Genomic DNA, 26,271 nt, shown 5'->3' on the forward strand with positions numbered 1-26,271 from the left:
GTAAGCACTTGATTACAAGACCAGCAACATCAACATCATTTGTTGCATCAATCTTTTATAGTCAATGTACCAGCCATTTCTTTATTATTACCCCACTGTGAATGTACATGTTGCGGGTGAAAGTGCAACTTGTATTAATCTGTGTGAACTCAGCATAGATTTTCTAACACTGCGTGAGAGAATTTACAGTAAAAGCACGGTCATATAATATGGTAACAGTAATCAAACCAAGTATACACTTCACATGTATTATATTATAGACATGAAACACTCTCTTTTCATAATATCTACTATATTTGTTTCAGTCAACCTTTTAGGACTTCATAATTCATAATATCTACTATATATAAGTGAATTATTGTTATTAAAATACTTCAACCTTGACATATTTCTAGCCTCGTGTACATATATAATTAAATAAATCAAATACGCAAAGATTTTCACTAATTTTAGACAGACTTCAATATTCTGTTATTAGTGGTAGGTAGACATGAGCTAATGTACTGTACATAGTAGTTTAATTAAGATCGATGAAGGCGACAAAACAACATCTCTCAGCTCTAAACAACATGCACAATAATAAGCATCCCAAGAGTGACGCGAATTGGAGAAAATGAGAGCTCGCACATGTACACAGCACAGGGCTAATAATTTATTAGGAATTCGGGGCAACCAAAATTAAAGAAGAGAAAAGATTCCGCATAGACTTTGTTTGCTCGGAGGCGCATCACCTAATCATGTCGCCACTTGAAGCTGGCCTCTCTCCGTCCCTCCCTCCCTCCCTCGCACCCACTATTATCAAAAGCCGATGGGCGATTAGCCCACAATTATTTTAGGGTTGAACGGCATCTTTGCCAGGGTGGAGCCTTTAGCTAAATGGCCGCTAAAGATAAGCACTACACCTATTACTACCAATATTGTACGCGTAGTAGCATATGGACCCTTGATAAAAGTGACGACATCGGACATGAAATGAGGCGCGCCCGGGAGGATGGAAGCTTAGTGCTGCGATAAAGGGGTGTTGACCTAAAGGAAATATAATGCGTGCAGTGTGTAGTTTTGGTTTTTTTTTTTCATGGTCGCCAGAAAAAATATTAACGGACCAAGAGTTGATAGTGTGTTTGTGTGTGCGCACACCGCTTGTGATTGATAATGATTGATTTGTCACCCTTTCAACACTATAATTTATTAGTGGTTTAAATATGTTGTTAATTTGTCATGTCAAATCTAGCCATGTATTCTCGCCCCTGCCATCTCCAGCTAGATATCCGATCCCCCCCTGCATAGTTTATCTATGCACTAGCTAGCTTGGGCAAAATGTTATCTTTGGTGTTGTTTATTTACCTACGGGCCGGGAAAGTGGTGATCATCTCTGCTGTGCTGTGTGGATGATGGATTCTTTGGTTCGGCTGCTCACAGAATATATGACCAAATACTTAAGTGCTAGCTCGATCTCTCTAAGATTACTATGCGACGGCCGGTGGTTAATTAGTTGCTACTCAGATCATCTGTCATGTTCGATCTCTGCTCCAAATTCGCAAGTACAAATAAATTACAACGCAATTACTTACTGCCGATGTGACTGCTGGCATATGCAGGCATGCAGCTCGATCTACCTCAGCTAGCTCCTCTGCCGGATCCGACAGCGTGGATTGGCGGCTCTCAACTCATCAGTTGATGAACCACTACGTACAGCCTGCGTGTGATCGATGAACCGGCGGCCAGCCGGCAGATCGGAGTCATCAGCTACACTACAAGCTCAAGCTAGCAGCAGTACTGGGAGTGGCAAGCCGCCATAGGGCCGACGCCGTCGTGCACGTGATGGCATGGTGGCGTTTATGCCTGCGTTCACGTGCGCGCGCGTCGCGTCCGGACCACCACCTCCTAGCTGCTAGCAGCGCGCTGCGTCCCGCGCGCGGCAGCCCGGCCGGCCGCGGCGCTCTCGAGATATTCGATGAGCAGCGGCCTAGCAGCTACGACCTGAACGCGCGGGGCCACGCAGACGCGCGCGCACGCATGCGTGTGGAGTGTGCACGCAGCATCATGGAGATCGAGAGGGAGGAGGAGCCGGGCGCTGGCCGCCGCACGTGCGCCGTGCAGCCGGGCGCGGCCGCCGAGGCGGGGGCGCCATGTGCGTCCATGCGTCCTCCACGATCCCGCTCCCGGCCTCGCCATGTTCCGCGCACGCCATTGGCCGCCGCCGCGCCCGCGGTGCGCAGGCACGGCGCCATGGCAGCGCAGCGGTGGACGGACCACGGGCGCACCGGCACCGCGCGCCGGAGAAGACCGACCGCCGTTGCGCGCGCTCGTCAACCAGCGGGGAAAAACATCAACGGCGCCGTTGTGATTTGTGAGGAGTCTGGCCCAGTCGCGCTAGACAATGGGCCGTCATGGGCCGGGTTCAATTCCAGACCAGTTAGGTAAGTGACTGGATCCGTGCATTATGGGTTTATTGACACATTCTGGCACAACTCAGGCAGCCCGGCCCCTCTTGCATTGACTTTCATTGTTTTCTGGAGGGTAGAAATTGACTTTTTTTTGTAATAAAAAAAACAAATATTGTAATCAGTGTGATGTGTGAAATGGGATGCCGGTCGGTACATGAACTTCAGCCGGCCGTCGGCCCAAACTCGGGATGTGTCTGCTACCTGTGATTATTCTCAATTTCATCGTACAATGAAGCTACGATTTTATGACGTGCATCGGGGAGATTGCGCAAGTTGAACTCTGGCATATGCCTGGGATACATGGAGGACCAGAAAAGATAGTTTCAGGATTTTTTTTTCTCTATGACTCTTATCTGTTTGTGACTTTGTGCGATCAGTTTATCGTTTTTATATCTCTGATGAAACCATCTTTTTCCCTCGGATGAAGTGCTGAAACACTTGTGCTGCTGTGCGGACTGCAGACTATCTACTCGCGTATTACATGCAAGCATGTATCTGCGGAGAGAAAAATCCCCCTCGTTTTCTGCTAAAAAAATTACCAACTAAGCGGCATGGTTTCGCAGCATATGCCCCCCAAGTACAAATAAAACTACAGCTAGAGACGAGGACGACAAGAACGCATCAAATGTTGGACTCTCCCCGCAGCTGCGGTCGGCAGAGATGTTTTGACTCATCGACAACCTTAGTTAACTAGAACTACGAAGCGCCTGCACACATCGTATGTACAAGATGCTCGTATATAATATATATGCTGTATATACAAATATATATAAGTTATCTCTGTTCGAGGAACTGGAAGGAGACCTGTAGACTTGAATGCAACTCCAATGGAACGAGCAGAAAAATGCGTTCTAGAAGTGCATGAGAGAGGTCTTGCAAGGACATGCTGGCGAAGTAACCAAGGATCTATCAGTATAGCTGTACAGGACACTATGGAACAGCTAGCTGGATATTGTATTCAACTACAGATACGGTTCAGCCTGTGGTCGGTATGTTAGTTTAATTTACTCAGGGAAGAAGATTCACTCTGCTTGTCTGAAAGTCTCAGTCCAATGGCAGCTCAAAGGAGTCCTAGTTTAAGAGCAGTAGTATCAGACTGTTAATTGGTATTAAGTAACTAAATTTCTTTGGATTTCTTTCTTGAAAGTACATGCTTGAAGGACGCGAGGACGTCGTTGGCTTCGTCACTTCATTGTTGTGCTTGTCGCCAGGTATAAGTGCTCCTTTCTTTCTGTAAACTAATACTTGTATTCTGAAATCGTTGTACGTTGCTGGCACATGAAGCTGCTACCCTGGTTCTGATATGCCGGATTGCCGGTGCTCCGGTATCAGCTGTTTATCTCCACATATTTTAACTTCACGGATACATATAGCACACACTATGGGGAAGAATAAACTGGCCAGTCCGAGAACAAAATCGAGTTCCTGAACGCATGACCCAAGGATGTTCTTCAGAATGAGCAAAACTGAAGAGGACAGATTAAGAAAAGGAAGATACAATTTGCTATGAAGATTAATCATCATCTTTTCGTTATCTAAAAACAGTTAAGACCATTCGTAAATGCTAATCTGAAGTTTAATGATGGTTGTGATTTTTGGAACGAGCTGCCTATTAAGGTGTGATGTAACATTGGAGTGAACAGAAGCAACGCATGTGCAGAGGATGCATACTTTTCAGTTTTCACCCTTGATGTTATTGCAGTAATTCTTGTCTCTATTGTTTAGCTATAGGGTAACAAAAACGTAGGGCACCATGCCAGAACAAAATGCCGTTAATACTGTCCAACAATGTGATTCCAGAACTGAACACAGATGCAGAGAATACTTCAACCAAAGTGAAGACGCCAATGCACCACAGTTGTGCCTTGATCTTTAGCCCTAGCTCTTCCAACTCCCATCGGCTCAGGCCCCAGAATCCACAGGTGATACAACCCATGCCAGTCCTGCACAACCTTCTCCGTGTCTCGCCTATGCAGACAGGAACAAAAGCACACAGCACGGTGACACAACCAAAGCTCACCCTCCACTGTCTCTTGCTCACTCCCGGCACCAATGCAGTAGTATAAATACTCGGCAACGAAACCGCTCTCATGTCCCGTCGTCGTATGAGCTCAGCCCGAGAGCGTCAACGTCAGACCGACCGAGCTCCATCAATGGCGCCGACGAGCAGCACCGAACCCGCACCAGTCAAGCACATCACGCTGCACCACTTCCTGAAGCAGCAGTTGCTGCAGCAGCACCGGCTCAAGCCCGCCGTGATGTGGGGCTGGCCGGCGGCCGCGGCCACTATTGGACGGCACGCGCAGGAGGATGCGGCGGACGACAACGACGGCCTGGGCGGGGCGTGGCCGCCGCGGTCGTACACGTGCGCCTTCTGCCGCCGCGAGTTCAGGTCCGCGCAGGCGCTGGGCGGGCACATGAACGTGCACCGCCGCGACCGCGCCAAGATGCGCGGTGGGAACCACGGTGCCGCCGCCGCGGCGCAGGCGCAGCTCGTGGCCGCGGCGGCGCCGGCCGCGGACGAGGCGCCACTCGCCGCGGCGGCGGCGACCAAGTACGCGGTGCTGTACCCGATCCTGAACTCCAATGCCGCCGGCGCGGTGCTCATTCCCAGCGGGGACGTGCTGCTCTCCGCGCCCGTGGCGCTGGCGCCGGCGCACGACCGGTGCCACGTCAGCGACGACGAGGAGGAGGAGGGGGGTGACAAGGACGTCGACCTGGAGCTGCGCCTCTGGTGGCCGTGAACGAAAATCATGGAGAGATGTTTTTTGGTTATCTTCGTGATGATGATGTGTGATTTTTTTTTTGTTCTACCTTTGATATTATTTTTCATCAAATAAATTAATTGCATAAGATTTTTCAAACTGCCATTGATGATCGGAAGGAATGCTTGGCATTTTGGCGACGAGTGTACGGTAAGGACAAGCCTCCGAGGCTCCGAATGATGGCAGCAAGAGAAATGAGATACTACTACTGCAGTCTAGACAGTAATACACAAATGCCAGTCAAATTATAAGGCCCCCACTTCGATGTCATCAGCAACGCAGCACACTATCATTTTCTCCGGCGGCAAGCTAGTGTGGTTGCATAGATTTCCGACAGTTCTGAGGCAGCACTCGCTGTTGAGAAAATCGGCTTCCAAACTTTGACACCGACTCCTTAAAAGTGGTACTAAAATGGTGTGACGCTACTTTTTCCGTGGACCATATACCCACACTGCTCTGAGGAGATCTTCACACCGACACTAACACGGGAGATCAACTCTCTATAAGGGAATCCAAATCTTTTATTCACCTACTCACAATTCGATATAACACTCATTCTTACACTCTTTACGTGGCTACCCTACCATGACACCACTACACTACAGGCCAACCTTGCTATCTCTTCACCTATGGCTCACATGCCACTCTATGCCATGGAGGGAGGGGAGCACCTCTTTTTATAGGTGCTCATGATCATTATGGTGTTGCCATATAACAACTTCCACACTCTTCCATACAAAATATCCTAACTCTAGAATCATCATCATCCTTATCTAGTTTCTTATATTTCTACCATGCTAAAATATTAGTTCTAGAGTATTCTACACTTCAGCATGAAGCATGGCAACTATGGCTCATACATTCTCTCCAATTTTCTAGAACCTTCTTACCTTACCATGATCTTATCCTTATACATGGCAGAGTTAGTCTCTGAAGATTTCCACAATCTTCTAGAATGTTCCAAGTATGTATAGCATATTTCAACGCCGACGATGTCAAGCTGCCAATCAAAGCCAGCATAGCTCGACATGTTCTATATGTTCATTTAGTTTATGAAGTGTCATTCTCATTTCATGAAAAAACTAAGACGATCGAGTTGTTTCAATATGTATGAGGCCAATTTTAATGGGAGTTTCATAGAAGTTTCATAAGCATTAAATTTGTTACCACATTAGCAAAAATGTTGACTTGGCAAGATCATTATGAGGAGAGTCTCATCAAGAGAGGGAGGAGTTTCACTCAACTAGCACAGTACCAAATTTCTCAGTCTTGATAACTGTGTAATAAAATTTGCAACTGAAGACTCGCCTGAAGTATAATGTAACAACATTGTTATTCGATGCCAAATGGAGCTAATAAGGACTCGTGATTTGCCAATCTTTGTCCCTCTTTCTTTTTTGAGGAAAGTCCATGTGTTTTTTTAGACTGTCCATGTTTTTTTCTTAAGACAATATTTTTGTCCCCCGATTTGCAAGTATATAGAGCCCAGGTCACCAAGATCCATTCCGGGCTCAATACGGCAACAAAACAAAACCCCGCCCATCGAGGACGTGGGCCGTAGCAGGCGCGCAGGTAAAACCCGGGATTCCGGCACCTTCGTTCTCCTCGAACCCTAGCCCGTCCGTGCACGCCGCCGCCCCAATCCCCGCCGCCGCCACCTACTACGCTCGCCGCCGGCGCCGGATCTCCGCAGGCCGTTGCTCCCCCGCCGCTCCCTGCAGTCCGCCGGCCCCGTGCGCCGCCGGCCGCCGCTCCCTGCAGTCCGCCGGCCACCCAACCCGGCGCGCAGCGCCCCTCCACCGGCCACACGCGCGACCGCTGGCCAGTGCCGCCTGCGCGCGTCCGTCAACGTTTGCTCGCTCGTGGTGGCGGCGCCATCCCGACGTGCCGCCGTCGAAGAAGACGGCATTTTTTTTTTGGAATGTCGGAACTTTCGTTTGAAGAATGTTGAGTTCACTGTTTAAAGATGTTGAAATAGGTAGTACAAAATGTTGAATATGGATTTTTTTTTTCAAAATGTTGATGTATGTCTCAGAAAATGTTGAATCTGATATTTCTTTATGCTGGATTAACTTTTTGAAATTGTTGAATCTAATACTCCTATGTTGATATATTTATTTAGATTTCAAATTGGGCCTGCTGGGCTTTAAAGCTATGAAGCTTATCTAGCTTCCAGAAGCCACTAGCTTCCAGAAGCCACATAGGAGCCCCCGGTAAAACCATGGGCTCCCTAAAACTTCAAAAGTTGGAATGTTACGGACATCTCCTAGCTGGAAGAATCAATCAGCTAAAAACATTACGCAGTACATTGACTGCACCAAGCTAAGTCAGACAAATCCTTGGACTCTTCTACTTATCACAGAACTACCAACTCACATGAGGCAAAAATGTCTGAGAGAATTGCAAGAGTACAAAAGATTTTAGCTGCGAGCGTGATCCTTGCTGTCAATTGGTAAACAGGCCGACAATTTCACCTCTCCAGAATCCAGATTGCATGTAGACGTTCGTCGAAAAAAAGATTGCATGTAGACATTGATGTATTCCTGAAACTTAAGTCAAAGTTCACGCCTTAGCTTAACAATTCCTGATTTGAAACTCGGAAATTGTGAAAATTTTAAGGCTGTATGTGCCTCACCTGATGAAACTAGAAACCATCAGGTTGCACCCTTTTTTTTCCTCCCTGGATGATGATTATGTTGCACTTTCACCTTGCACAAAACCATGTTCATTCAAGTTTTCTACCACATGCTCGTTATCATTCAATGAGGGCATCCCAATCTGCAAGTTCATTTCAATGGATACACAGTTAGTTTAAATAACAAAGTTATACAGAAACGAATATGCATCCATTTACAATGAATCAGTTTGTGACTGAATCTCACAAGCACATATTTCAACAGATGTACTGCAGAATTTCTAATTAGATGTTTTCAGTTAACCAAATGAAGAACTTGTACATTATCATGCATAGTTGAGACTCGAGAATAAAAGGCATAGCTCACATACTATATTTCAGGGAGTTGAGTTTACATAAATAACAGTTCTTCAGAAAATAGAAAACTGAAAGGTACAGGTTCTATGAAGGCTCTACTTCTGTTTCATCTGTCAAGGCCTCATTTTCGACATTGCCAGTGACACGTTTCAGCCGTGAGGCAGCTTTGTCAATTGCCAAGTTCAGTTGGCTTATCTTGTCGCCCAGTGTTTGACGCGTTTTCTGGATGCAATCAGCATATTAGCTACCAAATTTACTTATGGAATAAAAAAGGTGCAAGTAAACTCAATTCCATACCTCCAAACCTTCATCATAATATTGACCACGCCGTGGTCTTGGCACCCTTTGGAGGCCAGTTTCATCAGATTCACTATCTTGTCCATTTTCATCCAACAAAGAATCTAATGTTCTGCTGATCTGCTCATGTACGTTGAGCAGTTAACAGCCACTTTTAAAATTAACAGTTACTATATAACAAGAAAATCAGAAAATAATAGCATCTAGAGCAAAATTAGTATAGACCAACACAAAAATGTTTCTTTAATCAGCCATCAACTACTGGTGGGTAGCTCATATGCGAAATATTTTGGTTTGAAATCTACGGTGGCAAATTAGAAGGGGATATTTGAGCTTGCCTAGATCAGAAATGGTTTCTACCTTCAGGAAGATATTGCTTGATGGGGGTTTCTTTAAGCTATTTGGAGAAATGCTAAGCAAAAGCGATTATATATTCTTTTACTGGGATTTCCTGTACCTGCACAGTGCAGAATAAAGTTTGGTAATACCTGAGGGGCAAAGACATAGCCCAGTGTTCCAAAGATTGCTCCCCCAATAAGAAAGCCGGTCAGGAATCCTCCACCACCTTTAGAATCTTCACTGTATAACATGATAGTTCCGCATAAGTATACATGCAACTGGAAACTATCACAGTACAATATATGCGGACTTGGAAGAACCTCGTCTAAAGACAAAGTGCAAGAGGGGAGAGAAAGGTCATCTGGGAAGATGGTTTCACTATTTCTGTCAAAATGTTACAAACTAATTGATCAGAGATAATTGAAAGAAAGTTTTGAAGAAAGGTCATCTAGGAAGATTGTTTCACTATTTCTGTTAAAATGTTACTCACTCCGTCCCAGAATATAGCTACGTTTAGACTTTTTCAAAGTCAAATCTTCTCAACTTTGACTGTGAAAAGAGAATTAATCATAGAGACTAATAATATAAAAATAATGTTAGTTGATTTATCATGAAACCAACTATTATAATATGTAACCTTTTCTATTTGAAATAAATTATTTTTAGAGATATTGTTGGTCAAAGTTAAAAAGATTTGACTTTTGGAAAAGCTAAACCTAGCTATATTTTGGGACGGAGGGAGTACAAAGTAATTGATTAGATGTGGTTGAAGGTTAATTTTGAATGAAACACATTCAAGATGAGATTATGTTACACCTTGATGCAAGCTAGCTATCTTCAAAACAGATCATTTTTAGCCTAACATGAACTGCTCAGTTAGAAATGTGACTAGAGTGAAATATGAACATTGATAGTAATCACTAGAAAATCAAAATCTACTCACACGTACTTTCAGCTTAAAAGACAACTGAACTGGGCAGTGAGCACTCCTGCCAGATCGAATGATGTGACATGTGACTAGAGTGGAAGATGAACACTGATAGTCACCGCTTTAAATCAGCGCAGGTGTAATTTAAGCTTGAAATATGCTCCCTCTGTCCCAAATTACTATTCATTTTAGCTTTTCTATACATACATATTTTTTATATGCACCTAGATATATACTATGTCTAGATACATAGCAAAAGTTATGTATCTAGAAAATCTAAAACAAATAGTAATTTGGGACGGAGGGAGTAACAAAATTGGGCACTCTTGCATGTATCTAAAGGCGAAAAGTAGGAGCAGCTCTGCACCTATACCTACAGTGAACCACTCCAAGCATACAAAGAAAATCAATGTCTTCAAATATATAAAAGCACAACCTCTGTGCTCTGCAGATGGTTAACTTTGTGCAGTAATTTGCATTGTCAGAACTTGAAGGAACTGCAAGCTGCAAACGATTTCTGTTGGACTTCAGCTTGTTACTCCTGCAGCCAAATGTATTTGTATGCGCCCCACCTTTGACACAACAAAAGGAAACAAAAAGTTAGACAATGGGAACAGGTAACAAGGCATTACAGGCTTCAATATAACTCATAAACCAATGTTTAGTAACAAGTATCACTTGTTCATCATGCAAACAGACAAAAAAAAATTTGTTCTTTCGTTCAGAATGGAGCAAAACTACCACTTTGTAAGAATAGCTTTCTGGTAGCATACTACTCCGTAGCATATATCTATCCATACCATATTTTAGCTCTGTAAGTAGCACAAGCTTCAATTGCGTCTCGACAGAACGCCAGATTCAAAAAAATACTTATCTCTCCAGGAATAGACAAATACTAGCTTATAATCCGTAAAAAGTTCACCCTTTCGTTGCGCCCTTTTACAGTCGTGCATCTGTTCCTCATCAGTAGGGACTGAAGACCAAACACGGCACAAAACTAGCAACATAGCTACTTGTAGCCCCAGATCTTTCCTAAAGAACCAGCAAATACAAACCTCAGCAGCTCAGTGATTCTCGAAAGTCGATACGGCGTGGCCTGTGGAGACGGCTAAATATGTCCCCACGCGGACGCAACCAAAGCAAGAGGTGAGGGGCCGAGACGGGAGGCACTCACCGGAGACGGATAGGGCGGCGGAGGGAGCGGCCATGGCTGCCGTGGGGTGCGGCGTAAGGGAAGGGGAAGCTTTCCCGTGGGGGAGAGACGATGAAATCGGCCGCCTATCCTGCTGCCCGCCGGCTTCTAGCTGCGTGCGCGGCCACGCCCACGTGGCTGGATCTCAACGGTGAGACGGAACGGAAGGCGGGGTAGAAATGAATCGTGGAGGGATGATGGAAGTCTGTGGACCCGATATGACCGCTATCAGGTTTATTTGGGCCTGAAAGGCCTGCTGCCCTGGTCCTTCCTTTTTCTTCGCCGTCATACAGAAAATTGTTGGGCCAGGCCTGTGAAGTTGGTTGCTATCATTTAGGGTCTTGTTTAGTTCGTAAATTAGGAGTGGTAAAGTTTGCATTTTGCTATAAATACGTAACTGTAGCATTTCGTTTGTATTTGTGAATTATTGTCCAAACGTTGACTAATTATGCTCAAAAGATTCATCTCGCAAAGTACAACAAAACTGTGCAATTAGTTTTTAATTTCGTCTACATTTAGTACTCCATGTACCACAAGTTTAATGTGATGGGGAATCTTCTTTTTGCATAGTGTCAAAGTTAGGAAAATAGGGAACTAAACAAGACTGGGCCTTTTAAGTTTTTATTACTCACTATCCTCAAAAAAGAAAAGGGTTTTCTACTCACTACTCACTAGCCACTAGGCCACTTGCCAGATCTGATGCTCCTCTGGTTAGAACTGGACACGTGTTAGGGATGAGGAACCCGCAGGCCGCAGTGCTCCAGCCCGGGCTGGGGCTGCCATGCCAATATGCCATCGCGAACTCGCTGCCGGAGTGCCGGGTTGCCGCCAACCAGTAGAATCCCCCATCTCATCAGCTGATGAGTTCACGGCGCCCCCATCGCTATCAGGCTCAAGCGGTGAACAACCGCATTGCGTGCGTACCTGCGCGTGGCAGTGGCAGTACCCTTGACAATAGCGGAGCGTACGTGCGCAGCAGGGCGCCAGGCCAGACGCGCGGTGGGGGCCGGGCGGCGCGCCATGGCACGCGAGCACGTACAGTTTCGCCTACGCACGGCCGGCCAACGGCGCGACGCCGACTGGGGCAGTGGGCACAGCCGCACAGGGCGCGCTGCTGCCGCGCCGCGTACGAGGACGTCGCCGGCCACTCCCAGGTTCGGACCCGTCGCGCCTGCCGCTTCCGCCCGCGCCTCGCGAGTCTCGGCCGGCCGCGCCCGTACGGCACCCGCAGGCAGCAGCGCTACTGGCCGGCCGGGCTGCTGCTGCCATGCCATGCCATCGGGCGGCTCCCCTTTCCATGCGCGAATCGATCAGCCGGGCCGAGCGCGCAGCGGCGTCGCAGGAGGGCGCCGACATAAGCGACATATAGCCATCTATCCCATACCTGTGGGACCCACCTATCAGCAACCCACCATGCGGGACCCACAGGTCAACACCTCCACCCTTCCTTTCTTCCTCCTCCCGCTGCTTCCTCCTCTCCGTGGCGGCAGATGCGGCGGTGGGAGCCGCAGGAGGAAGGCGGCGCGAGGGTAAGGGGCTCACCGTCGGTAGGGTTAGGGTTCGGGGTGGGGGTTTCGGGGTTTAGGTTGCCGAGGTTGGGGTCTCCAGTGACCTCCAACTGTAGAGGGAGGACCTTGGGCGGCAGCGGATCGGCGGCGACGACGGGTGCCGCTGGCCGCGGGTGGCAGAGGATAGCCGGTGGGCGGCGGAGGAGGCGGGAGAGTGACGGTGAGCATCGCTAGATTAGGACGGCAATAAATCTAGCGGCGGGAGCTGCCGAAGACGATGGAGGAGGACGGCACAAGGGCAACTGAGGGGAGTGGCGACTGGAGGAGGAAAACGACCTCCTCATGGACCGTTTTGGTGGGCCGGAGGTGATGGTGGGCCACATACTCGCTGCGTGTCGGCGACGTCCACCCGCACCCCGGAGGAGGGGGCCAGCCGCGGTGTGTCGCGACGCGCGCCGAGCATTATCGGCGGCCGATGCGGCGGGCGCGGGCGCACGGGGCATGATGCTGTGCGTACGTGCGTGGATGCGCGTCGCACGCAGCTGAGCGAGCCATTGGACATTGGAGGAGCCCGGAGAGGGAATCTCTAGCTAGTGTACGTCCTGCTGCCCGGTCTCCGGCCGGCCGGCCTCTCGGTCGATCGATCGGTCTTGTCGGGGCCAATGGAAGGCGCGCCAAAAGCTTCGCTCGATCGGGCGATACATCGGGCTCTCGTGCCGCTCATCGTCACGAACTTTCGATCGACGGTCGTCGAGCTCTGTTGTTTGCTTTGCGTTCGCTTCGCTTAGAACGTGCGCACTGCAACCGGGCAATAAACTTGGTGTACATGATCGATCTGACGGTCGTACACCACGCTCCGGCGAGGACGACGGCGTGCATGGACGTACGACGGTACGAGGTGCCTGGTCTGCTTTCGATTTGACTGTCGACTACAGCAGTTACACGTGACGCGGTCCACACCACCGCTCGCGCGCGCAGCTCAATCTGCCTGGCAGCCTGGACGCATCCTGTCGTGTCATCGACCGATCGAGGAATTTTTTATTTTTATATTTTTTATTATAGTATTTTGTAAAAATATATATTCTAATAAAAAAATTGCAAATTTATACCTATACCACCGGTTAAAATGGCGGAAGGGTAGCAACCTACCGCCAGTTGAACTGGTGGAAGATTCACTCCTCTAGGCAGCATATTTTCAAAAAATCATAATCAATTCATATGAACTTGGATGTAGATAAACTTTATATAAAACTTGCAGATCTGAAACTTGTGTCGATTGTTTGAGCACTAAGATACCACCAAATGAAAATGTTTGAACTACAAAGTTGTAGTTATGATTTTTTGAAAGTGCACTGCCTATAGGAGGAACTTACCGATAGTTCAACTGGTGGTAGGTTGCTACATCGCACCTTCCGCCATTTCAAACGGCAGTATAGGTATAGATTTGCAATTTTTTTTGTTAGGACATATATTTTTGCAAAATACTAAAATAAAAAATAAAAAAATTCCCGATCGAGACCCTGGCCGATACACCGCAGATTAGAGGCCACACAGTGTTAGGGAATGCGCCTTCAATACCGGTTACAAATCCCCTTCAGTACCGGTTGTGCAACCGGTATTGCTATATCGGTACTAAAGGGGGTCCTTTAGTATCGGGTGAAATCACCGGTACTAAAGGGAAGTCTTTAGTACCGATTGGTCCCCAACCGGTACTAAATTGTCTGCCATGTCACACGTGATCGAGGCCTTTTTCTTTTCCTTTTCCTTTTCTTTTTCATTTTCTTTTCTGTCCTTTTCTTTCTTTTCTCATTTTCCTTTTCTGCCACGCCACACACCGTTCCACCGCCGCACCTCCAGGCCTCCAAGCGCCCCTACCCGGTCCCCAGCGGGGGTAGCGGCAGCGGTCCCTCACACAGGCAGCTTCCGATTGGTCCCCAATCGATACTAAATTGTCTGCCACATCACACGTGACCGAGATCGTTTTCTTTTCCTTCTGTTTTCTTATTTTCTTTTCTATTCTTTCTTTCTTTTCTCATTTTCCTTTTTTGCCACATCACACACCGTTCCACCACCGCGCCTCCAGGCCTCCGAGCACTCCTGCCCGATCCCCGGCGGGGGTAGCGGCAGCGGTCCCTCACGCGGCAGCCTGGTGGTGGCTCTTCGCCAGAGGTGGGGTCATGCGGGCCTCCGTAGTGGAGGTTGGCGGTGTGCGTCCAGTGGCTCGAAGGCCAGGGGAGCGCGGCCAAGGGCGTGGAGAGCGGCGGCGCATGGCCAATGATGACCCGGCGGCCGGCGGCGCGCGGCTCCGGCACGGCCCCGAGAGGCGGCAACAGTGAGAGGAGAGATGTAGGAGAGATAGTGCATGGCCGGTGGGGAGAGAAGGGTGGGGAGATAAAGATAAAGCGTAGAGTGGGGAGATAAAAGGGAGAGAGATGAGGAGTCAGAGAGAGTCGGAGAGAGCCCGGTACTAAAAGCCCTCAAGCACATTAGTACCGGGTGGAGCTTTCACCCGGTACAAATAGGTGACCTTTAGTACCGGTTGGAGCCCCCAACCGATCAACTGGTACTAAGGGGGTTCGTGTGGAACCAGCCGTTAGACCCGATACTAATGCTCATGTTAGTATCAAGACAAAAACCAACTGGTACTGAGGGCTATAACCAATACTCAGATTTCCAACAGTGATACAAAAAAAACTAATTGCCAGCTGCCTTAGAGATTCCGTGCCGATGTATATGGCCCACTGGTCGCGATCGTGTCGAAGAACAAAAACACACTGATCTGATTTCCGGCCGGCCAGGCCGCGCGAGGCGAGGGAATTCACTCACCTGCTGCATCCGTAGATAGGCCACGCCACGCACATGCTGGTGCTGCTTGCATTGCCTAGCCTGATGATTGGCAATGGCAAGAACGGAACAACCCACGCACGCGTTTGTGCCGCTGGCGGCCGCCTCCTATGCGTATGCGCGTCATGCGCGAAACGGCGGCGGCCACAGTCCACATGCCCGCTATATGGCCATATGGGATACGCCACTGCAAATCTGCAAGCATCACAGTTGTACGTGAGTCTGCGTTCAAATTTGCACGGGTTCGTGGACTAGCTAGTGGACTGTGATGTGATTAACTGAAACATTGGTTATTTGCAGAGCCTGAGATCCAATGTATGAACAGATGGAGCGGACGCGGGATCTTGCTGTGAAGGTGATCTTGCTGTGAAGATTTTATTATAATAAATCCAATTGAATCCATATATGTGAGTATGCAGCTAGCTACTCCCTCACTCCCAAATTTATATACCGTAGGTCATTTTTTTATTCACTTAGATATGCACTGTATCTAAATACATAACGAAAACTATGAATGTAGAAAAGTTAAAACGAACTGCAATTTGGGACGGGGGAGTAGCAAACAACCCTGATTGAAAACCACATTGCAAGCAGTGTGTATCGCCACAAAGACACGGGAACAAGCTATACTCCCTCCATCCCAAAATAAGTGTCCTTTTAGTATTTAATTTTATCCCACAAAGATTACCTTTAGCTTCTAGTAATCTAATTAAAACAGTACTCGCACCAATACAAAATGAACATATGGAGAAGCGTGTGGAACCAATTAATAGATTAATTTATGCTATTTTTTAGTTCCAATGCATGCACAATTATTCAGCATCTAGAAAACCAATCAGACAATATGGCTTCCAATAATAACCAATGAGTAATTAGAGGCAATGCGGTCACTTGCCATGACTATTATTGTGTCTAAAATTTTCTAAAAGAACATTTATCTTGGGATGGAGGGAGTGTGGAATATTAATACATATTTCCTTTTCTAACAAAAAAAAAACGGAACAAGCTTGTGAGCGTGTCATGCAGCGGTCACCTTTCCAACAACCTCAATTCATGATATAACCCAAACTTTCCAGGATTTGCCTCTTCTTCCGGGCTTCTACTCATCTCAACCAAGAATGGTCAGTGATTATACATCTTTACCTCAAAAATCATTACCAATGAATAAAGACAATGACGGCTGCTTAATGCTGATAGTTCAGTATGTCCTACATTGTGCTGCATGTGACAATCCTCGTTTAGGTAAGTTATCATCTCTTGAGTAGGTCTTTACTTGGGTGATGATGCCTTAACCCCTAATAATGTAAAACTGATCCGATGCTTTTGCCTGTACTCCAGAGAACGAAACCACTGCAGAGGATCAGAGACCCAACGACCTTTACATGCTTCAAGATCTATTTGCGTGGTTCAACAATATACATCGATATCATAAGGCCTAAAAGCTGGCTAGATTCTATCGAACTTGTATCCTATTCTGATATAGTTTCTTAGTGTTCTGTGTATTGGTCTTGTCCGCATCAGCCTGTTCATCCTGTGGTTGCATCCCAGAAGACATTCCTAAGGGGTATCTGTGTCGGTACTAGTTGGTACGGACTCGGCACATAAAATTACACCTAAACATTGCCAGTACGTACGTGGCTAGTGCCCTAGACCTCGCATCGACCAAAAAGTTGGCGACCATTGTGAGGGAGCAAGTAAACAAAGGAGTTGCAGTCCTGCAGGTACACTGTGCATCTCGACGGCCACAAATATTGGCATATTGCTCAAGGCTAGGCGACCTCTCCTTCAAGTTGCCACCTCCCACGTTTGGATTGTTTTGATCCTCTTGCGCACGATTATTGGTGCATCCACTTACTGCATTATGTTGATTCTTCTTTAGAGTCGCGCTTGTTTTTACGAGAACTTGGTGCCTACTTCCTCCATCTTAAATTATTATTTTGTTTTGGATTTTCAAGTTTATCTAGACCTGATATCTATCTAGATGTATAATAAAATATATAAATTTAGAAATGCTAAAACGACTAATAATTTAGGACCTATGGAGTATGCGGTAACTGTCGGAAACTCAGGAGTTACTGTATTCGTACTAACGGTCACAGTACTTACATTCTTTTTTGGAATATGCTAGGGGTACGTTTTATAATTTGGTAACAAGTAGTGTTCATTTTAAATTGGCAAGTGTAGAATGGCTAAACGTATAAACATACATACGATGCTCTGGTGTACCCGGAGTTGAAAAAGCCTGCTGATGGCCAGATTAATTGCTCTGGAGCTTATGCAGGTAAGTGATCTGTCGGACGCCCAAAAAGCGCGGCAGTACGTACACGACGCTCTGTGGCCTGCTTGTCATGTTGTCGTTCTGCTCACTGTTAATCCATGTGCCTATGTTTGTCCTATATCCTTCTTCATACATGTGACCTGCATGCTATTTGCACATAAGTAAGCTACTGGATTTTAATTTCACATCACCACTTGGGCTTACTGAAAATCATTTTAATCTTGTAAGATGTGCTGTTTTTATCTTTTGCGTAATGGACCGCATAAGGATATATAGGCTGCACTGCGTTAGCCACAAAAGAGTATCTTTTTAGAAATGTCAACATGTCAAAAAAAACACTAGTTACTAGTAACAAAAGCATACAAATACAGCCACATTGTAATATTTCGAAACTATTTATCAAGAGAAAGTATACCATTTGTAAAGCTCAATCAAAAAAAAAAATGCATGCTATCTAACAACAAGATTTTCATACTCTTTTTTAGTGGAGGTATTCCAGTGCTAATACCCTTCTTGATGCTAATAAATTTAGTTGTGATGCCAACAGTTGTTATATGTGTTTGGAACGGGACTCGGAGCCTCTATGATACTTCATCCCATCGTCGCAAATTGTAGGTAGTTTTAGTATTTCTAGATGCATAACTTTTACTATTCATCTAGATATACACTACGTTTAGATGCATAAAAATTATGAATCTAGAAATACCATCTATAATTTGGAATGAAGTATCTAGAAATACAACAGTGCAAGAATGCTAGATTTGGCCTATAGGTGATCTCTGTGCCCTGATGATCAGTGGGCGGGAGAATTTGCATAGAAAGAACGTTATTCAGGTGAATTTCATGGAAGCGGAGGTAAAAAGGGAAGTGGTTCGTGCGCAGTACTTGGCTCTGCAGTTAGGTCACTTACATGTAGGAGCGGGCTTATATGTCAGTTACTCAAGGGCGAGCCCAACTACTGCAGAGGAGTTCTTCCGTAAAAAGTAGCAGGGAGGATTTACCGCTGTAGAAACAACTCTACTGCCAATTCCTGGCCCCGTCATTCTCAACAGGGACTCTACCAGCTTGGACAGGGAGCATCCAAATGGTTTGGTGACTTTCACTTGCATTGGCATACACACATCGTTCAATAACTTTTTCATTTGGCATACCAAGAAGGGACATCACCACACTCCCACAAGTCGAACAGCAGAGAGAGAGAGAGAGAGGAGGGAAGGGCCCTATGCCCTGCCCTCTATAGAGAGGCGGTGAGAGTGAGACCACTCCTCTTCCATCTCTTCGTCTCTCTCCTTCGCTGCTAGCTTTGAGCTTTCTCTCCCCCATCCCACCCGCTTTTCAGCGGAAGCGGAAGCGGAAGCGGCAGCTTGCAGCACAGGGAAAGCAAAAGCAAGCAAAGAAAGGCCAGCCATCCCTCCTCACGTACGTCACGTGTCGAGCAGAGGAGCAGGCCACAGCTAGAGAGCTCCGCCGGGGCCGCCCCACCCCAGCAGGATTTTCACCGCGACGCCAAAAGAAAGCGAGCTTTTGGTGGCGATCACCTTGGAGCGTTCCGCGGCGAGTTGCATGAGATCTGACACGATCCATCACCTGCTGCTGCGGCCTGCCCTGCACGCGCCTGAAGAGCTGCCGCCGCGCCCATTGCCCAAGCACAAAGCTCCGAGCTCCCTCATCACCTCTCACCTAGCTCACCTCAGGTTCTGCCAGCCAGACTACTCCACCACCGCACCCTGCGCCGCCCATTATTATGCATGCCCTAGCTATCTGCGGCTTCCGCCGTGTCGCGCCGCGCCCACCGCTAGGGACACACAGATAGCACCAAGCCCAGCAGCGAGCACCGGCTCTCCTCTTTCTGGAGGTGGGGAAGGAGGGGGCCAGGCAGGCTGCAGCGCCAGGTGAAAAGGGGAGCGGCCACTCCTAGCTCCGCGTAGCGTAGCGGCATAGGGAAGAAGAGGCTTTGTGCTCTGTTCTGTACGCGCCGGCCGACGCCGCGCCGATCGACATGACGCTGGAAGCTCTGTGCGCGCCCAGGAGCGACGTCCTCGTCTACGACACCTTCAACGCCGCCGCCGCGTGTGCCGCCTCGGCCGGGAGCTTCCTCTTCGGCAATGCGCCGGCGGTGGAACCGTCGCCAGCGCCGGCCGCCCAGGCGCCGGGCGCGGAGGGGGAGAGCAGGGTGCAGCAGCAGGGAAGGAGGAAGCGGCGGCGGCGGCAGAGGAGCGTCAGGAACGCCGAGGACGCCGAGAACCAGCGGATGACCCACATCGCCGTCGAGCGCAACCGACGCCGCCAGATGAACGAGTACCTCGCCGTGCTCCGCTCGCTCATGCCGGAATCCTACGTCCACCGGGTACGATCTACTACTCCTTCCGGAACATCGATCGCTTTCATGCGTTTCCGTCCTCTTGAGTTTGAATGGGATTTGGATTTGTTGTTTCGCTAAAATAGTGGCGAAAGAATTAATGTTTGCTTGATGAGAGGCACTGTTTACCATTTGAGGTGTTCCCTGACTTCTCGTCATGTCAAATCATGCCTACGTGTATGTGTGTTGCTTTGATTATTTTTTTCTGAAAATCTCGATCGATGTGTAGAGCGACCAGGCATCCGTTGTCAGCGGCGCCATCGATTTCGTGAAGGAGCTCGAGCAGCAGCTGCAATCCCTGGAGGCGCAGAAGCTGGCGTTGCAGCAGCAGCAACGCCGCGACACGGCGGCGGCGGAACGCGACGCGGCGCCGACGCCAGCCCGCGACCCCGCGCCAGCGGCCGAGGATGCCGCGGCGCGCGAGGCGGCGGCGGAGCGGCCCCCGTTCGCGCGGTTCTTCCGGTACCCGCAGTACTCGTGGCGCCACGCGCCGCCGCGAGAGGATGGCGCCGCAGCCGCCGCCGCCGCCGTCGGCGCGGAGGAGGACGTGAGCCGCGCCTCCGCGGTGGCGGACGTGGAGGTGGGCATGGTGGTGGACGCGCACGCCAGCCTCCGCGTGATGGCGCCGCGGCGGCCCGGGCAGCTGCTGAAGTTGGTGGCCAGGATGCAGGCGCTGGGGCTTGCCGTGCTGCACCTCAACGTGACCGCGGCGCTCGGCGGCGAGCTGGCGCTCTACACGCTCAGCCTCAAGGTACGCCGGCGACTGACACGACCGATCTTTTCCATTCCTGAAACGCAACGGTGTTCTTTTACTCTTTCCGTTCACGAAGCCAGCAGTCAGAAAAAAAAAGCCTCTCTGGGTCGGTGTTGGTTGTGCCTGAAATGGTGCGTCCCCGTGCTAACACTTTGGTCACTGTACAGCAATGCAAGTGCCAGATCAAATGCTCAAATACTTTACCTTTTTTTTTTACCGATTAGTTTTATGCGTTGGATAAACAACTGAATTGGGACTCTTACTTATTTTTAGCACATGTCACATCGAATGTTTAGATACTAATTAGGAATATTAAATGTAGACTATTTACAAAACCCATTACATAAGTGGAGGCTAAATGGCAAGACGAATCTATTAAACGTAATTAGTTCATGATTTGACAATGTGTAGTCTGTTGATCCAACAAGAATGTACTGTGCAGATACTCATGTACGCATTCGCCTGAGCATACCTCCATGCATATAGGCCCATACACACGTCTTGGCAGTAAACAGATTCAGTTTCTCATCTCTAGTTACCTGAGAGAAAAAACAAGAGGATGTCAGAAATCCCGGGAGAACCATTGCATTTGCATCACACAGTGCAGAGGTTTGGCATTTTGCCGGGGGAGAAAGAGAATTCAAATGCAGTAGCACCATTGTTCATCATACTGGCAAGTGCTGGGCCAAGGCACCAAATACAGAAAACCACAGTGCATTCCCCTGCCTGTCAGCAGCCCAGCACAAGCCATGGGCACACCTGCTTTTGACCAGAGATTCCAGAGTGCAAAAGCAGTTTGCTGCCTTTGGCAACCTGTAGCTCTGGACTTTTGACGTCCCTGTACCCCATACTTGCAGAACTTCAAATCCAAACAGATGAAGAAAAAGCTGTGTAGTTTTCCACTGTTGATTTTCACCAAAGGGTAAAAGAAAGAACGATCGGCACTGCCATGGGGAATCTCTTCTGCGCTGGGGACATCCATCGACATGGCGAAATCAGCTGCTAAAGGCTACGGACTACAGAGATTTGGTGCTGCTACTGCAGCTGCCTTTTTTTCTTGTGCTGTTTCAGTGTGCCCCCGAGGCCCCGAGCCGGACCCAGCGGAATCATCTTTACGACGCTTTTTCTTTCCCTTTTGCCTGACTTGGCCATTCCCTCTCCCCGATGAACATGGCTCGTCCTGTCCCGAACCGCGGTAGCAGTTTGTGGCTACAATTTGTAATTTTTCTTCCTTTTTGTGTGTGGCGATGACTGCAGGTAGAGGAAGGGTGCGGCCTGACGACGGCGGAGGACATCGCCGCGGCGGCGCACCACGTGCTCTGCGTCATCGACGCCGAGGCCGCGGCGGCGGCGGCGGCGCAGCGGCTGCTCGCTCCCGGCGCGGGGCAGCCGGAACCTCTAGTCGGTACGAACCCGCCGCCCCTCCACCGATGAGGTCTTCCGGCGCGACGCGATGGAGGCGGGCCGGCGGCACGGACTTGCGGGTGGTGGGTGCTCATCGTCTACGTGACATTTTGTATAGTGCAGCAAGGGCCTGGTGGCGTAGAGTCAAGAGTGTGTAACTGCAATAACAACGCATGTAGCTAGTGGTATGCTTGATCTGCAATAAACATCCACGATTCGGCGGAGCCGCTGAGTTCTTCGAATACAACAAGGACCGTACAACCAACACACTCCATACGCGCACGCGTGCGCGCGTCCATACACATATTTATAGAAGAGATTGGAAGGTATAAATCTAGGGGGTGTTTGATCCTGGAACTAAAGTTTAGTTCATGTCACGTCGAATATTCGGATGCTAATTAGGAGAACTAAACATGAGCTAATTACAAAACTAATTGCAGACCCCTAGGCTAAATCGCGAGACGAATCTATTAAGCCTAATTAATCCATCATTAGCGAATGTTTACTGTAGCACCGTATTGTCAAATCATGAACTAATTAGGTTTAATAGATTCGTCTCGCGATTTAGCCTAGGAGTTGTGAAATTGGTTTTGTAATTAGTCTATGTTTAATATTCCTAATTAGTGTCCAAACATTCGATGTGATAGGAGCTAAAATTTAGCTCGGGGATCCAAACGCCCTTACACCCCACTAAAGTTTAGCACCTGTCACGTCGGATGTTTGATACTAATTAGTTAAATATAGACTAATTACAAAACTAATTGCACAGATGGAGTCTAATTTGCGAGACGAATCTATTAAACCTAATCAGTCCATGATTTGACAATGTGGTGCTACAGTAACTATTTGCTAATGATGGATTAATTAGGTTTAATAGATTCGTCTCGCGAATTAGCACAGGATTATGCAATTAGTTTTATAATTAGCTCATATTTAATCCTCCTAATTAGCATCCGAACATCCGATGTGACAGGTGCTAAAATTTAGCACCTGCTATCCAAACACCCCTTAGTGTAGCTGGGAAATGTGCAGTACTACTTACGCGCTCGAACTCAGGGCAACCGGGAAAAAATCTCGACGGAGGGGAAAAAAACTCGGTGAAGCACCTACGTCCTTCGGTCTTTCTACCTTGCATGGGCTCGTTATAGCAATAAAGCCCACCAGACCTTTGGAGGAGTAGCAATAAAGCCCAAACTTGGTCCACCGAGCGGAAACAGGAAAAACGGCGATTCGGGCACAACAGGAAAAACAAGCTCGAATTTGGCCCACAATGAGGACGCACGATGGAGAGGAGAGACAAGAAACGTAGGAACACAAATCTCGAATCAAATACATGAGGAAATACCATATGTGAATACACTTAATCTTTCATCATTATTGCTCTTTGTGCAACATGTATTCATGATTTTTTTTTTCATGAATATGTCCTTGGCAGCGGCAACGACGGCGGAACAGTCCAACCTGGGAAACAAAGGCCATGTGATATCTGATTATTCCCATCCCGTAATGAGGCCGTGCAAGAGAGTAGTTTGAATGTCACTTACTTCATGAGGGCATAATAGTGCAGGGACTTATAATTTTTGAAAGAGTGGTTAGAATCCGGTACTTACTTCCACATTTGCTTCCAGCTGGAACTGGCACACCGTAATCGCGTGCAAGGCGAACAAGCTTAAATGCGCTTATTCTGAGCTCATCCTGAGGGGTCAGTACATGACATACGCAAGCCATGTCACATAATTCCACATAAACACGACAAGTGCGACTTGGGGGTACATATTTGCCACGGATTCTGATACTTTTTATGCAATACTTTATAATGGATCTTTTTTCTTCATAACAATCCTCCTCACCCCAAGCTTGATGTGTTGTAAATATGGTCAAAACTAAAGCAAAGACCAAGAGTTGAAGTATCACCTTAATATGCATCCTATAATAGTATGCTGCTAATATAGCTAAGTCCAAGTATTGATCTATGCTTGCCTGTGAATAGTGAACACATGAGAATCCTTATATAGACCATGCGCTGCCCACTTTCATTTATAACACATGAGAATCCAATTTTGGTTTGGATTAAATGGCTAGAATCCACAGAAAGGATAAATCCACATAAAAATCTGAATTCCTAAGAAAGAAAGAAATGTTTATTAATATCTGGCAACCATACCATACTTCCATAAAACTAAGTGATCAAGTAAATAAAATATTTGATCTATCATGTACGAAATATAGATGAAAATCATTTAATTTTTTATATGTTAGTATCCTCAAATAAAAAATATTGCATCGAAATCAAAGTCTGAAAGAAAAAAACCTCCGTAAATCTTTAATCTAGTAGGCACTTAACATCATCAGTACTCTTTTATTTTGGAGGCTATAGCATCTTCAATCTATTAGAGCCATAAAGAAAGAATTTTAGAAATAGTTGAATAAACTTCTAGCTGTATTAAAACTTGAGTCTTGATAAAATTAGATGCAGGAAAAATCCTGGATTTAGATACTAGTAGCCATACATCATGATTATGCTCATTAATTTTGATATGTTGCCCTCAAATTGATAGCAGTGCATAAAAATCAGAATCTTAAGAAAATAAATGTTTGAAATCCAAGTCACAAATAAACATGCTTATGAATATATGAGCATGCATGTAGGCATAAAACATCTATAAAGTCTCATTCATTTTGATATCTTTAGTATCCTCAAATAAATAAAAAATTTAGAAATATTTGAAGAATCTGATACTACTGCATTTAAACGGAGTCATGGAAGAGAAATAAATGTTTAGAAATCGCAGGTACACAACATGATAACAGTCATTAATTTTTGATATGTTCAAATCCTCGAACTTTGTAAATGCCATGCCTTGATGCATAGGGCACCTCCGATGGTGCCAAGCCAGCTAACTATAAGGTGTCAACATCATCAATTTATATTCTATGTGGCGGAGAAAACTAACAGAGAAAAACTGACTACTAGTTAGCAGATAGTCTATAACGTATTTCGCTATGTACTGAGTATATCATATCCCTGTTGTGCCCCCATTTAAGCTTTGAGGAACGGTGCTATAGTCAGACCATCGGAGAAATTGTCTACTATGCTAAAAAAAAAAAGATCCAACCTTGGAGAAATTAGATGATTTTCATTAATCTTAAGAAGAAAAAATAGGCATCCAAATTCGAGTTAGAGCGGATTCGAATCTGGATGATTATGATGGACGACCACACCTTTCATACTAATCAATTTAACTAGACTTACTTCCTAAATTATCTACTATGCTCTCTATTATTGATATGGATATAGCTAGAAAGCTAACTCTGTTGCTGGAGATACCCTAAGTACTCGACGATATAGATTAGGATCCTACGAGGACTCTCGGCAGTGTGCACGCTGCCGTCCCTGGCTTTATCGAGACGGTCGGGTAGGGACTAGGGAGTAGGGGCGGGACCAATATCAGAGGCAGATATTGGATTGACGGACGTCACAGGCGGGCTCACGCGCGGTGATAAAAGGTGCGGAGAGCCGGAGAGTCGAGGTGGCATGGAGAATGTATTCGAGGGGTGCTTTGTTGCATGGACTAAAATTTAATTCGTATCACATCGAATGTTCATATACTAATTAGAAATGTTTATATACTAATTAGAAGTATTGAATATAGATTAATTACAAAACCAATTACACGGATAGAGTCTAATTCATGAGATAAATCTATTAAACCTAATTAATTTATGATTAGCACATATTTACTGTAGCATTACATTGTCATATCATGGATTAATTAGGCTTAATAGATTCGTCTCGCGAATTAGCCTCCATCTGTGCAATTGATTTTATAATTAGCTCATGTTTAGTTATCCTAATTAGTATCTAAACATTCGATGTGACATGGACTAAACTTAAGTTCGTCGAACCAATACCCCCTAACTACCAAAACACTCGTGCAGTGGTATGTTTGACCGAAGGCAATGAACCTTTAGGCGCGTTTGGTTTGAGGTCGAATTGGGTTGGAACGGGTTCGACTCGCGTTTGGTTGAAAATACATCTGGGTTGGGTCGGACCCACGAGGGAATATTCCTCTTAGATGTGGGGCTGTACGCCTAATAACTAGTAAAGAATCTAGTAATGAAGATTACATAGTTGCTTGGATCATCACAGATGGTACGCAGACT

The 26,271-nt window shown here is 46.9% G+C and overlaps 3 protein-coding genes across 6 annotated transcripts; 2 read left to right on the forward strand and 1 right to left on the reverse strand.

Annotated features, from left to right (window-relative positions):
- The first annotated feature begins 4,600 nt into the window (after positions 1-4,600).
- Positions 4,601-5,191, forward strand: LOC101781432 (zinc finger protein GIS2). Its single transcript, XM_004978142.1, has 2 exons — positions 4,601-4,929; positions 5,062-5,191. Exons 1-2 carry the CDS (start codon positions 4,601-4,603, stop codon positions 5,189-5,191), a joined length of 459 nt encoding a protein of 152 aa, XP_004978199.1.
- A 2,166-nt stretch (positions 5,192-7,357) lies between these two features.
- LOC101753460 lies at positions 7,358-11,096 on the reverse strand. Of its 4 annotated transcripts, none has more exons than XM_022827902.1 (7): positions 10,691-10,816; positions 10,205-10,340; positions 8,990-9,080; positions 8,502-8,621; positions 8,284-8,426; positions 7,848-7,990; positions 7,358-7,761 (listed from the first exon to the last, which is right to left on the reverse strand). In XM_022827902.1, exons 1-5 carry the CDS (start codon positions 10,773-10,775, stop codon positions 8,289-8,291), a joined length of 570 nt encoding a protein of 189 aa, XP_022683637.1. In that variant the 5' UTR covers positions 10,776-10,816; the 3' UTR covers positions 7,358-7,761; positions 7,848-7,990; positions 8,284-8,288. The 4 variants fall into 4 exon arrangements, with proteins under 4 accessions (XP_022683637.1, XP_004976646.1, XP_014660935.1 ...); XM_004976589.4 differs by lacking the exon at positions 10,691-10,816 and adding an exon at positions 10,943-11,096 and having other exon boundaries at positions 7,374-7,761; positions 8,304-8,426; XM_014805449.2 differs by having other exon boundaries at positions 7,374-7,755; positions 8,304-8,426; positions 10,691-10,803.
- A 7,663-nt stretch (positions 11,097-18,759) lies between these two features.
- LOC101754406 (transcription factor bHLH96) lies at positions 18,760-22,372 on the forward strand. Its single transcript, XM_004976590.3, has 3 exons — positions 18,760-19,937; positions 20,179-20,700; positions 21,961-22,372. Exons 1-3 carry the CDS (start codon positions 19,590-19,592, stop codon positions 22,135-22,137), a joined length of 1,047 nt encoding a protein of 348 aa, XP_004976647.1. The 5' UTR covers positions 18,760-19,589; the 3' UTR covers positions 22,138-22,372.
- The last annotated feature ends 3,899 nt before the right edge of the window (positions 22,373-26,271 follow it).

This window comes from Setaria italica, chromosome VII (assembly GCF_000263155.2).
Source record: "Setaria italica strain Yugu1 chromosome VII, Setaria_italica_v2.0, whole genome shotgun sequence".
Lineage (NCBI taxonomy): Eukaryota > Viridiplantae > Streptophyta > Magnoliopsida > Poales > Poaceae > Setaria > Setaria italica.